Source organism: Trachypithecus francoisi, unplaced genomic scaffold (genome assembly GCF_009764315.1).
Source record: "Trachypithecus francoisi isolate TF-2019V2 unplaced genomic scaffold, Tfra_2.0 Lachesis_group13, whole genome shotgun sequence".
NCBI classification, from domain to species: domain Eukaryota; kingdom Metazoa; phylum Chordata; class Mammalia; order Primates; family Cercopithecidae; genus Trachypithecus; species Trachypithecus francoisi.
The window spans coordinates 26,152,957-26,167,862 of NW_022681458.1; the positions used below are offsets into that span (position 1 = coordinate 26,152,957).

The 14,906-nt window shown below is 36.3% G+C and overlaps 1 protein-coding gene across 1 annotated transcript in view; it reads left to right on the forward strand.

Annotated features, from left to right (window-relative positions):
• Positions 1-14,906, forward strand: part of ABCA12 (ATP binding cassette subfamily A member 12) — a 214,955-nt gene that overhangs the window by 125,307 nt on the left and 74,742 nt on the right. The window contains exons 14-19 of the mRNA XM_033230381.1: positions 124-248; positions 3,658-3,831; positions 7,157-7,321; positions 7,645-7,855; positions 8,824-8,963; positions 11,450-11,569. Coding sequence (XP_033086272.1) covers positions 124-248; positions 3,658-3,831; positions 7,157-7,321; positions 7,645-7,855; positions 8,824-8,963; positions 11,450-11,569 — 935 coding nt within the window. The remainder of the gene's footprint in view (positions 1-123; positions 249-3,657; positions 3,832-7,156; positions 7,322-7,644; positions 7,856-8,823; positions 8,964-11,449; positions 11,570-14,906) is intronic.

Below are 14,906 nucleotides of genomic sequence, written 5' to 3' on the forward strand. Positions count from 1 at the left end.
AGACATCTGCCCCTGAGAAGGCATGCATGTTTTAGACTAGAAGGTTTCTCTATGTTAGTCATACTAAAAAGAGTGACCTGACAAACCAACATGTGTTTTCTTTTTACATTTTTCTCCTTGCAGGTCAGTTAATAGAAATGTTTAAAAATGTCGAAGAGCTGAAAGAAGATCTAAGGAGAACAACAGGAATGTCCAACAGGAGTATTGACAAGTTGCTGGCCATTCCCATCCCTGATAACAGAGCTGAGGTGAGGTGTCGTGTGTTTGTACTTACATGCAGTTCTTAGAAATTTAAATAGCATTTAGCATTTGTTGAGCGCTTACCAGTTAAACACTGAGAAGTTGCATGCTAAGCTGGTGAATTGTCTATGTAAGTGATAAACCTGGAGGCCTAATTCTTTTTTTTTTTTTCGTACATTAAGTTCTAGGGTACATGTGCACAACGTGCAGGTTTGTTACATATGTATACATGTGCCATGTTGGTGTGCTGCACCCATTAACTCATCATTTACATTAGGTATATCTCCTAATGCTATCCCTCCCCCATCCCCCCACCCCACAACAGGCCCAGGTGTGTGATGTTCCCCTTCCTGTGTCCAGGTGTTCTCATTGTTCAATTCTCACCTATGAGTGAGAACATGCAGTGTTTGGTTTTTTGTCCTTGCAATAGTTTACTGAGAATGATGGTTTTCAGCTTCATCCATGTCCCTACAAAGGACACGAACTCATCCTTTTTTATGGCTATATAGTATTCCATGGTGTATATGTGCCATATTTTCTTAATCCAGTCTATCATTGATAGACATTTGGGTTGGTCCCAAGTCTTTGCTATTGTGAATAGTGCCACACTAAACATACATGTGCATGTGTCTTTATAGCAGCATATAGCAGCATAATTTATAATCCTTTGGGTACATACCCAGTAATGGGATGGCTGGGTCAAATGGTATTTCTAGTTCTAGATCCTTGAGGAATCGCCACACTGTCTTCCACAATGGTTGAACTAGTTTACAGTCCCATCAACAGTGTAAAAGTGTTCCTATTTCTCCACATCCTCTCCAGCACCTGTTATTTCGTGACTTTTTAATGATCACCATTCTAACTGCTGTGAGATGGTATCTCATTGTTGTTTTGATTTGTATTTCTCTGATGGTGAGTGATGATGAGCATTTTTTCATGTGTCTGTTGGCTGCATAAATGTCTACTTTTGAGAAGTGTCTGTTCATATCCTTCGCCCACTTTTTGATGGGGTTGTTTTTTTTCTTGTAAATTTGTTTAAGTTCTTTGTAGATTCTGGATATTAGCCCTTTGTCAGATGAGTAGATGGCAAAAATTTTCTCCCATTCTGTAGGTTGCCTGTTCACTCTGACAGTAGTTTCTTTTGCTGTGCAGAAGCTCTTTAGTTTAATTAGATCCCATTTGTCAATTTTGGCTTTTGTTGCCATTGCTTTTGGTGTTTTAGATGTGAAGTCCTTGCCCATGCCTATGTCCTGAATGGTATTGTCTAGGTTTTCTTCTAGGGTTTTTATGGTTTTAGGTCTAACATTTAAGTCTCTAGTCCATCTTGAATTAATTTTTGTATAAGGTGTAAGGAAGGATCCAGTTTCAGCTTTCTACATGTGGCTAGCCAGTTTTCCCAGCACCATTTATTAAATAGGGAATCCTTTCCCCATTTCCTATTTCTGTCATGTTTGTCAAAGATCAGATGGTTATAGATGTGTGGTATTATTTCTGAGGGCTCTGTTCTGTTCCATTGGTCTATATCTCTGTTTTGGTACCAGTACCATGCTGTTTTGGTTACCGTAGCCTTGTAGTATAGTTTAAGTCAGGTAGCGTGATGCTGGAGGCCTAATTCTTAAGATAGAAGAAAAATTCTGAAGCAAGAATATTATCACTATGTGTCCCTTTTTTCTTTATTTTTCCTTCTCCTTTCCCATGCCCCCTTTGTTCTTTCCTTTTCCTTACCCCCAGATGGCTTCCTTAATCAATGGATGCCATCACTAAAGAATTATATTCACTGTTGCAATCACATTGTCTAAGGTGAATTTGTACCTACTCAAATGCTATCAAAGTCAAACTTAAGTAACCTAATTGGGGAAAAATATGTGGAGAGTACTTACTACCGCTTACAATTAAAATAAAAAGGATACTCATTTTTACTTTTAAAAAGTCCCACAGCAAGACATAGCATATACAATAGATGTGGTCAAGGGAACTAAGGCTAAGTTTGTGGTTGTAGTAAACATTTTTTGATGTGAAAATGAATAATGTCATTTCTTCATATTTTGGTAATAGGATTTTCCCCTCAAAATGTCTTATCTTTTATTCTTTTTCCAAGTCAATTGTCTGGAAGTGTCATGGAAATTTTCCAAAAGAGCTGAAGAGCTTAAGGCCTCATCCATTCAAACCTTATGTGTGACACAGTGTGTCATTTCTAAGCACAGCCCAGTTATTTTCCAATACTGGATAAAGTTTCTAAAAAGCCTTTAAGGTTCCTCTTAAAAAATGTTGCAGCTATCTCCTGTCATTTTAATTGGTTCCCCCATACAAAAATTAAAACAGCTTTGCCTTTACTGTACTAGTAAATAATATTCATTGATCTTTTCCCTTTAATCTTACCTTTTGATTATTTGATCCTAAGATATAATTTCAGCAATCACGTTTTTGGCTTCTATAGAGCAGGTTCATTTTAGTAAATAAAACATGTAAATGGAGAGTGTACAATCTTATTACTTTCAAGAGGAAAGAGTGAAAAGTTCCTACGGCCTTGAATGTTATACGCTTTTCTCTTTTTTTCAACTTGGTGGCAATGAAGATGATATCTTATTTTGGGCAGTCGTACCTCACTATCTACAGGAGCATTACTGTTCAAGATGGGTGATTCACATGATTATATGGTCTGGAGCTCTTTTTCTTTGCTTTACATCTCTGGACCCACAGAGTGTATTGCCTAAGATTATAACTTTGAATGATTACAAAAATTAAGTGCAATTTGAATTTATTAAGAGTAAGATTTTATAGGGAGCAAAGTCTTAAACTAATGTTTTCCCCAAACTTACTCCAAATCACTTACCTTTCTTGGTACCATCATTCACCCAGCTGTTCAGGCAAGAAATCTGGGAGTCATCCTGAATGTCTCCCTGTCTCTTTTTCCCCATCTTCTTTCTTTTATTTTTGAGGCAGAGCCTCACCCTGTCTCCCAGGCTGGAGTGCAATGGCACAGTCTTAGCTCACTGCAACCTCCACCTCCACGGTTCAAGCGATTCTCCTGCCTCAGCCTCCTGAGTAGCTGGGATTACAGGTGCCCGCCACCACGCCCGGCTAATTTATTCTATCTTTAGTAGAGATGGGGTTTCACCATGTTGGCCAGGCTGGTCTCGAACTCCTGACCTCGTGATCCACCCACCTTGGCTTCCCAAAGTGCTGGGATTACAGGTGTGAGTCACCTCGCCCGACCTCCCATCTTATTTCTTAAGTGAACCATTAATTATCTATCGTTTTATTAATAGTAATTATTGCTTTAGATTAAAAGTTGTTTGATTCTTGAGGACTTTTTGTCATAGTTTAAAATTTAGAGTATACAAAAAAACCTCATAAAATGAACAGTTGACTCTCGAATGATTCACAGCTGAAATACTTTTCTTCCTCCACTTGCAGATTATTTCTCAGGTGTTCTGGCTGCATTCCTGTGATACTAATATTACCAATCTCAAACTGGAAGACGCAATGAAGGAATTTTGCAACCTGTCTCTTTCAGAGAGATCCTGGCAGTCTTACCTCATCGGACTTACTCTTCTGCACTACTTAAACGTTTACAACTTCACATACAAGGCAAGTTGCTATTGGTTAAATATGTTTATATTCATGATTCATATAAAACTATTTAATTACACATGTATGTTCTCTGATAGTATGAAGGATGAGATCCATTTTTTCAGCTTTTGGAATTGCTGCATTATTTTAAAGCTAAATGCAATCTTAGAGATCATTTATTGCAATTTTCCATGTTTTATAGATGTGGAAACTAATATTATTGCCTTACTAATTCTCGGTTTGTGTATCAGAGACCAATAATTAAATTTAATACGTACCGTTACTGTGAAATACAAATGTTGTATTTCAAAAATGTAAAATGCCAATGTTGCATTTTTTTTTTTTTAACAATGAACAGACATGAAGTTGGTAGGGTTAAAAAATTAGTAAAAAGTGTTTTCTTAATTAAAAATGGCATTCTAAAAAAATGTCATGTTTCCTTTATCAACTTAGATAGAGGCTACCATTACCTACCCTGAAGGAAAAACAAATGGTCGTTCTTAGAGCTTAGTAAAATGAGCATTGACTTCATCTTGCAATATGCAGATGCTCTATGAGTACTGATTTACTAAATAACTGAAAGAAAAATATAAACATAGGAAAATTAAGCACCTATGTTCACCCAAATGTAACCTGGGTCAAAAATATTTACATGTTTTTAAAAACACTGAAGCATTGTCCTTCTCTGTAGTAAACACAACCAAAAGGAAATAGCTGACATATTTTGAGACATAGCCAAAGGGATAAAAAATATTTTGGGACTAGTTATAAGTAATCCTGTTCTGAATTACTATCATCTCACACCTGTATTTCTGCAGTGGTCTCCTAACCATATCCCTTGCTTCCACACCTACCCTCTACCCCCATTCCTACCACCTTGCAAGCAGCCTGAGTGATCCTTTTAAAACTTAAAGTCTCATTATATCACCCTTCTGCTCGAAACTTTCCAGTGGATCTCCATTGGATTTAAGTAAACTCCCAAATTTTACAAGGGCCTCATGATCTGCACAATGATTCCTCCTCACTAAAATCTCATTACCTACTTGTCTACTTTCTGGACCCTGGCTGTGTGGCACAACTCCAGAGACAACCCTTCACATGATTTGCAAGGCTATTTTTTTGTTTTTTGTTTTTTTGCCTTTGCTTAACATGGATGTTCTCAGTAAGGTCTACTCTGACCACACTATTTAAAATGCAACCAGTGCTACCTACGGCACTCTCAAATCCCCTTTTCCTATTCTGGTTTCTGTTTTACTTCCAGCCAACTATATCTTTCATTCCATTTTCATTTTTAAACTTTTTTTTCGAGACAGAGTCTCTCTGTCACCCAGACTGGAGTGCAGTGGTGCCATCTTGGCTCACTGCAGCCTCCGCCTCCTGGGTTCCGGCAATTCTTGTGCCTCAGTCTCCTGAGTAGCTGGGATTACAGATGTGTGCTACCACACCCGGCTAATTTTTGCATTTTTAGTAGGGACGGGATTGTACCATGTTGGCCAGGCTGGTCTTGATCTCCTGACCTCAAGTGATCCTCCCACCTTGGCCTCTCAAAGTGCTGGGATTACAGGCATGAGTCACCGTGCTTGGCCCATTTTAAAAACGTGTGTGCTGTCTGCCCCCACTAGTATGTTCGTTCCACAGGGGCTTCTTTGTTCACTGAAATATTTTAAATGCAAAGAACAGTGCCTGGCCCGTAGGGAAATGCAGCAAATACCCATTAACTCAACCAATGGTTATTTTACATAAACTATAACCTACAATACATATGACATGAAATTATTATTATTACTCCACCTAAAATTTTAACTCTAATTTTATAATGCCTCCACAGAGCAGATATCAAACTAAATATTTGCTGTTGAGTCTAGCCATTAAACATGGGCATGCCAATTTATTTCACATTAGTGTGGGACAGCCTAGAATTTTGGCAGAACTGCAGTAGAAAATAGAAACCAAGGTTGGTTCTAATTTTCAAAATATGTTTGGAATTAGGAGCTCTGCTATTGAGGTAACCATATCTTCGTGACTGAGAGCTGTGCAGTGTGGGAGATATGGACACAAAGCTACCTCTCCAGCTGAATCTTGTGCTCATAATCTTGGTCTTTGACTTCCTTGGAAATATCAGGAGTTTTCTCTCCTCATGGACCTCAGACAGCTTTGCCCTCTGCCTATGCCCTTCCTCTTGTTGTTCTTTCAATGGTATGTTCTTTCTCATTCTTTGAGATTTTGCTTTGGAAGGTCTCCTTTGATTTCCTAGCTAAACACTCCCTACCTTCTCATATGCTCCAGCCTTTGGTTCATTGGCTTGTTTGATATCTGTTCCTCCTAATAGATCAAAGTTCGCTGAGTACTGAGATGGTGCCAGCTTGACCACCACTGCATAGCCATCACCTCACCCAGTGCTGGGAACACAGCAGGCACTCAATTCATGTTTCTGAATAAATGAAATAAGAGGATACAAAAATTACATTAAAATTTTAAAACATTTTCAGTGTTTCTTCCTGTAGCACATAAGCATTATGGGATTAAAACGACTTAGCCTGATAAATCATATAAGCCTTTTGACAGTTTTATTTTAATTTTAGGTGCATATTATATTATTTTTGAGCAACAGTATACATGAAGAAATATGTAATTGACATTTGCCTTTGTGACTTATAAAATCATCTATTTTTACAACTTTATTGAGGCATTATTTATATACCATAAAATCACTGATTTTAAGTGATTAACTCAATGATTTTTTTTTGAGTAAATATACAGAATTGTGCAACTATTACCACAATCTACCTTTAGGACATTTCCATTACCTCCAAAAGAAACCTCATGTCTATTTGCAGTTACCTCTCATTTCAATCTCTAGCCCAGGCAACTTCTAATCTATTTTCTGTTTCTGTAGATTTGCCTTTTTAAAAAGATATTACATATAAATTGAATCATGAAATATGTGGTCTTTTTGCCTGGATTCATTCACTTAATATAATTTGCTTTTAGTTTCATACATGTGTAAGTATCAGTATTTCATTTCCTTTCATTGCCAAATAGTATTCCATCTTAAGAATATATACTTTGTCCACGCACCTGGATTGTTTTCCCTTTTTGGCTATCGTAAATAATGCTGCTATAAACATTCACATACAAACCTTTGTGTGGACATGTTTTCACTTCTCTTAGATAAACGCCCAGGAATGGAATTGTCAGGTTGAGTGGTAAATTTACATTTAACTGTTTAATAAACTTCAAAAATGTTTTCCAAAGTGGCTGTACCTTCTTACAACCTTACCAACAATGCATGAGGGTTCCATTTTTCCACATAAAGCAATGATTTTTATTCCGTTTATGTTAGGTGTTTTTCCCGAGGAAAGATCAAAAGCCAGTAGAAAAGATGATGGAGCTCTTCATAAGACTAAGAGAGATTCTCAATCAGATGGCCTCCGGCACACATCCGCTGCTAGACAAAATGAGATCCCTGAAACAGATGCATCTGCCCAGAAGTGTTCCATTAACACAGGTAGAAAAGTCACCCGGTAATGTTCTTGTTGAAAAATGCCTTCTGTCATATTGAGTAGTTATAATACATTCAGCTTCAATTGTAGTACATTGGAAAAAAAAAAAAAAAACCACCTACAAGAAAACGCTTCTACCTAGCAAAAATTTTTGCCACTTTTATTAGTGAAGTTTATTGTTCTTCATTTACATTTGGGATACACGTATAAAAGGAATTATGGAAACTGTAAGGATACTCTAAGTATTATCAGGTTCTCTTTCTCTGTTGTTTCAAATAGCATCTAAAGCTCACATAGTGTCAATAAATCGTGGATTTTTGTCTCACAGGCGATGTACAGAAGCAACCGAATGAACACACCCCAAGGATCATTTAGCACCATCTCCCAAGCATTATGTTCCCAAGGAATTACCACTGAATATTTAACTGCCATGCTGCCCTCTTCCCAGAGGCCAAAAGGCAACCACACCAAGGATTTTTTGACTTATAAATTAAGTAAAGAGCAAATTGCTTCAAAATATGGAATTCCCATAAAAACCAGTGAGTATACTTTAAAATAAGCATGGCAATTGTTCTTAATGACAATAAGAATATTGTCTATTCTGTCTTAGTTTTGTATGATAAATGAAGTATTAATTTTCCCCAAGAATAAAAATAGAAAATAATTATAAAGCACTTACCACATGTCAAGAATGTCATATACATTAACTAATCTTAGTACAGGGAAATGGAGTACAAGGAGGGTAAGTAACATGGCCAGTTTCGCTCAGCTTGGAAGTGCCTGAGCTGTCATTTGAACCCAGGTACTCTGCTACAAAGACTGTCATCTTAACTACAATACTACACTTAGATTTTGTCAGTCAACACTGAGCCTTCTAGACAATATAAAAACTTGCCTTAAATCTGTTTGGGTTGATATTTTTTCCCTAACTTTCTAGAATTAGAATTTTTATCACACATGGTAGAGTTGCATGACTGCAGCAGAACCATAAATGTTTAGTGGCACATCAAAACCATTTACTTGATCTATAAACTTGGAGATGCAAAATGTGATGAGTGAGCTCATTCAAATAATATATGAGTGTCTAGTATAGCAATTGGATTCATTTATTCATCTTTTTATTCATTCACCAAACATTTATCGAACAGCTCTTACGTATCTGGTACTATCCCAGTGGTTGGTTTTGTGTATTTTTTTAAAAAGTAAATGCTGGTGAAATGGATCAATTAGGCATTCTGAAACGTGGCTTTCACGTTTTCTATCTCCTCTTGGCAAAATGCCATCACTTATTCTGGGCTTGCTTATTGGGTTAAACTTTCTCACCTAAAAAAGATTTGTTACTATGCTCTCTTACTTTGACACCAGATGCCTCACATCTGTTAACAATATAGGAAGTACTAGGGCGTGTATTTTTGTGTGTGATAAGAATAATCTGTGTCAATTTGCTATGAGGAAATAGATTTGAAGTACATCTATTAAATGGTTTTATTTCACTTTTTCCTTCCAGCGCCATTTTGCTTCTCCCTTTATAAAGACATCATTAACATGCCTGCTGGACCTGTGATTTGGGCTTTCTTAAAACCTATGTTGTTGGGAAGAATTTTGTATGCACCATATAACCCAGTCACAAAGGCAATAATGGAAAAGGTTTGACCATTATAACTCAGTTTCTATTTTGAGTATTAAGATGTTTTTAAGTAGTCAACTTCCAAATTTACTTTAGCTGACTCATTTCTTTATATCTTACCCACTATTACTATTATCCTTGGCTTTCTGAAACTGTTAGTAAAATTCTCAACTTCTGCCCTGGATATGTGCAAGCAGTATAGATTGGGTGGGAGCCCTTTGAAGAGACATGAACCATGTTAACATTTGAGAATGAGGTTAGTTGAAGCAAGACCTCAGATTTTTCCATTTATCTCAAAAAGCAGAAAAGTTCTCTACAACTGGTGTCTAACTTTCAGAGTATGTAAAAATTATCGTACTAGAAAAAGTAATATTGAGCATTATATAACTAGTTGGAACAAAAACAATCCCTGAAGTATAGACTCTTGGTCTCATATTTAGTTGTACAATTTAGTTGTACAATTTAACGTCTCATTTATATAGAAGATAGATGTCGAATAAGATAACATTATTAACTATACTTACCATTTACTTCATTTAACCATAATAGTATTTCCCTCTCACTCTAAAGTTGGCTTTAATTATTTGAATTATAAACTTAGTACTTTTAAAATGACAGAGCTAAAGTAAAAGAAAAATCTGTTTCACCATTACTTGGCCATTAAACTATAATTGTATGAACATAACATTATGTTTATATTCTACAGAATAGTGGACAGAGATCATTATTATCAAAGAACATTCAAGTTGATCTCTGTCCATTTTCATAAAAATTGTGTTTGAATACCTTATTTGCTCTACGGATTATATATTCCTATGTAGTTTTGCATAAATTAAGTTACATATGAATTTTGTTTTTCAATTTAAATGAACATTTATTTGTTGATTTTTTAAAAAACTTTTAAGTTCAGGGGTACAAGTGCGGGTTTGTTACACAGGTAAACTTCTGTCATGGGGGTTTGCTGTATAGATTATTTTATCACCCAGGTATTAAGCCTAGTACCCATTAGTTATTTTTCCTGATCCTTTTCCTCCTCCCATCCTCCCCGCTTCTGTTCCCTGCTCTGTGTCCATGTGTTCTCATCATTTAACTCCTGCTTATAAGTAAGAACATGTGATTTTTGGTTTTCTACTCCTGTGTTGGTTTGCTAAGGATAATGGCCTCCAGCTCCATCCCTGTCTCTGCAAACGGCATGCTCTCATTCGTTTTTATGGCTGTGTGGTATTCCATGGTGTACATGTACCACATTTTCTTTATCTAGTCTATCATTGATAGGGATATAGGTTGATTCAGTGTCTTTGCTATTGTGAATAGTGTTGCAATGAACATATGCATGCATGTATCTTTATAATAGAATGACCAATATTCCCTTGAATATATACTCGGTAATGGGATTGCTGAGTCAAATGGTATTTCTGTCTTCAGGTCTTTGAGGAATTGCTACACTGTCTTCCACAATGGCTGAACTAATTTACACTTCCACCAACAGTGTATAAGTGTTCCTTTTTCTCCACAACCTCACCAGCATATGAGCTTATGTTTTAAGCGTGGTCTTTTTTTCCCCCTTTTGTACTTGGTTCTCACCTCCCTTTTCCTCTTATCTTGATCTTATTCTTCCTTTCATATAAACTAATGTATGTTAGCATTCATATATGCATCTTCCTATAATTTATTCTATTACTCCAATCCTTTATAGATTATTATACCACGTATATTCATATGCGGAGTCCTTTGAGGTCATTGCATTATTAAAATGATACTACATTTTAATCCTTTTCTATATATAGTTTTTCTCATACAAGAATACACTGTGGAAATTTTTCCAACTCAATAGGTATAATTTAATGCATTCTTTTTAAAGATTGCAATTTTTTTTTTATAACACTGAATTTACTCATCCAATCATCAGGTGTTGGGCATTAATTTTGTTTCCAATGTTGTGTGTGTGTGTGTGTTTCTTGCTAAAGCAAACAATGCAGCAACAAATATTTTTGTGTATATAGTTTTATGTAGCAGTATTTTTATTTCAATAAGATGAATGTTCAGAATTGAGGGGCTGAAGGATATTATGTTTTATTTTAATAGCCATTGTCAAATTGCTTTCCAAAAACCTCTAACATATCTATTCTCAGCAGCAATACATGAGAATATCCTTCTGCTATCCTTGAACTAGGATGTTTCTTTAGTAGTAAAGTTAAGTGTATCGTTGGTAAAAATGAAAAACTGGTAAGAACTCCAGAAGTCATGCTTTCATTTTGGCTGTAAACTCACTCTGGACATGAATCAAACCCTAAATTATGGAGAATTTTTGTAAATGAACTTGACCCTATAAAAGCTGTCATTTGAAACTTTTGGCCATGTGGGAAATTTCTGGCAAATTTTTGTACTAACTTCATGTTTTAGAACTGTCTTTTGAAGTTATGTAACAAAACAACCTTAAGATACCTTGTTGAAATATAGACAAAATACTAATGGATCTCACCTCTTTTATTTCTTTGTCATTAAGTCCAACGTAACTCTGAGACAGCTGGCGGAATTAAGAGAAAAATCTCAAGAGTGGATGGATAAGTCGCCACTTTTCATGAATTCCTTCCATCTGTTAAACCAGGCAATTCCAATGCTCCAGGTATGAGATGGTTCTGTCATTCAACTTAGTAGGAATTTGAATTCTTTGAGATTTTAATTGCCTTCATTCTGTGAATGGGAAGAGAGTAATTTTCCATATTCAACAGATTAAATTGCCTCTCTTCCAGAGAGAAGGTCTGAGACAGGGTAACTATCACTCACGTTCATAATTGGGTAACTTCACCTCTGGTACTGCAGCTCCTCTGTAATTCAGAGAAGACATCTTACAAGTTGATCTAGAGACATAACTAGTGATGTAAATCAGGATTTCAAAAGTAAAATGCTATAAAAAATGCTTGGTATTGATTTCTCTGCTTTAAATTACTCTCCTTTGCTATCTTAACCAGAATTCCTAAAATACCAATAGGCTAGAGAACATTAAACTTGGGGAATTCCATGGTAGAAATTTATGACACATGTGTTAATAAATTCCAAATTCAGTTTAACATGTTATATACAGGTGTTCTCATTAAAGTATTTATCTGAATTTACGTTTAAGGCCACATAAGGAAGCAAAAGTTATCATCGGAAAAAGTGCTCTAGGCCAGGTGTGGCGGCTCATGCCTGTAATCCCAGCACTTTGGGAGGCTGAGAAGGGTGGATCACCTGAGGTTGGGAGTTCAAGACCAGCCTGACCAACCTGGAGAAACCCCATCTCTACTAAAAATACAAAATTAGTCGGATGTGGTGGCGGGCACCTGTAATCCAAATTACTCGGGAGGCTGAGGCAGAAGAATCTTTTTTTTTTTTTTTTTTTTTTTTTTGAGACGGAGTCTCGCTCTGTCGCCCAGGCTGGAGTGCAGTGGCGCGATCTGGGCTCACTGCAAGCTCCGCCTCCCGGGTTCCCGCCATTCTCTCGCCTCAGCCTCCGAGTAGCTGGGACTACAGGCGCCCGCCACCTCGCCCGGCTAGTTTTTTGTATTTTTAGTAGAGACAGGGTTTCACCGTGTTAGCCAGGAGGGTCTCGATCTCCTGACCTCGTGATCCACCCGCCTCGGCCTCCCAAAGTGCTGGGATTACAGGCTTGAGCCACCGCGCCCGGCCAGAAGAATCTCTTGAACCTAGGAGGTTGAGGTTACAATGAGCTGAGATTGCATCACTGCATTCCAGCCTGGGGAACAAGAGCAAAACTCTGTCTCAAAACAAACAAACAAACAAACAAACAAACAAACAAACAAACAACAACAACAAGGCAGGAATTTCTGAAGATGAAGCAAATAATGTGGGGAAATGTTCCAATCACAGAGCTATTGACAACTGAAGATGGAGCGGCGGAATTAGCCCAGTAATCAGTTGGAGAAAAGAAAATTGGCAGGAATGGTGACAACCCAGGAGCTTCAAGAGAATGGTTTACATATCAAAGAGAGGCCCTTGGAAGATTAATGGAGCCCTAAAATATTTTTGGGAAAATAATGCCCTTTTTTATGATCATGCTTAGGAAGTTAAGCTTAGAATGAAGGATATTATATGATATGATATGGTCAGAAAAGTTACACCCCAAAGGTGCTTTTATTCAGTCTTTGTTTTGACTAACAATTAATGCACAGTTATAGTTATAACCCAAATTTTATCATAAAGGATTAAATAAATTTCTACAATATTTAATATATTTAATAAATATAAACTCTTTATCAAATGTCTTCCCCCCAATTTCCTATTAATTTTTGATTCGAATTCTAAGCATGCTCATTTTAAGTGGTCTTTTCTAGTGAGTCTCAGATAACGAAGGCTACTTAGATAGTACTTCATGACAAATATATTTTCCTAAACAATACATTGCTATTTTCTCCTAAGACTTTTTTTCCATGAGGGGAAAAAAAAAGCCACAAATTATTTTGTTAAGAAAAGTTTTGTCAGCTAAAGTGGTAAATTAACAGGACATGTTCTATACATAATGGTTTTAAAGTACAGTGATTTGCTAGAATCTCTGGGATTGTGTTCACAAAGGGATAATCATTTAATGGAAGGATCTTGATTCTGTCCAGAACAAAATAAATTATTTTCAATTATTAAGGAAAAATGTAATATTGTAAATATGCACAGAATTTGAAATTTTAAACTTCTGGCACAAGAACTGGCTTTGCCACTGTGAACCCTTAGGTGAATGACTTAAAGTACGTGAACTGCAGTTTTTGGATCTCTAAAATTAGTATATTGGTAATGACAGACTTGTGAAGATCACATATGTGGAGGCATTCGGTGTTTTGGTATTTTTCAAATTTTTATACATTTATGTGATACAAGTGCATTTTGCTACATGCATGGATTAGTATTGATCAAATCAGAGTTTTTAGCATATCCATCACCCAAATAATATACATTGTACCTATTATTAGATGTCATATGATTGATTGTTAAATGAGTGATGGGAGAATTGAAATAGGGTTTAATGGATTGTCTCCAGATTGCAACTAACACAGTACTTTATTTGTTAGTAATGCTCTGATACAAATTTTCCAAGATGCAGAAGCTAATTCCTGATAAACAGACCTTAAAGGACTGTTATCACAGCATGTAGCTGCATGGTAGCTAGCCATCAGTCAACATGCCACCAACTCTTCTTAGAACCCTCAGTAGCTATGGATTTAGCAAACTAATTCTATTATATATGTGCTCGACTAGTACGTTATTCTTAATCATTCATCCCCATGACAATAAAACAAAAGACACTAGTAAGAAGGACACGAGAATACGTTGTACCAAACTGGGTTCTAAAAAGACAATCAAGCCTCGCTTACATAAAAACCAGGCCATGAATTTACACATATGATGAAAAAACATTTCTTTAATTGAGTTGACTTCTCTCCTTCATTTTTTCCCTTAGCCCTTATTAATTGTGTGTCCTTAGGAGAATTTACATAGCTTCTTTAGCCCTAGCTTTGTCATCTATTACTTAGAGGTGATAATAGCACTTACCTCAAAATGTTGTTGTAAACAAAGTGAGAAAGTCAAGTTAAACTCTATAAGATGGTGCCCAGCACATGGTATTATAAGAGCTCAACAGATTTTAGCTAATAGCACTCCTAGAGTGGTAGAAGTTATGTCTTCTAATTTGGCAAATAGCTAGAAAGGCCTTTATATTTTAAAGCAATTAGGTTTTTCTTTTAATTTTTCAGTCTTTCCATTGATAGAATTTAAAGTTTTATCATCAATGTATTCTTTCACATTCACATAGTTGCACTTATGACATTTCAAAAATAATATAATAATCGAAATGGACTATTCTGATGTGATGAGCCATTCTTACCTACTTCACTGAAAGGTTACCCGAAACTGGAAAAGGTACTTGCTGAAAGCTTTGGGCTAGGAAGTAGTAGAACTTGAATACAAATCAGTTG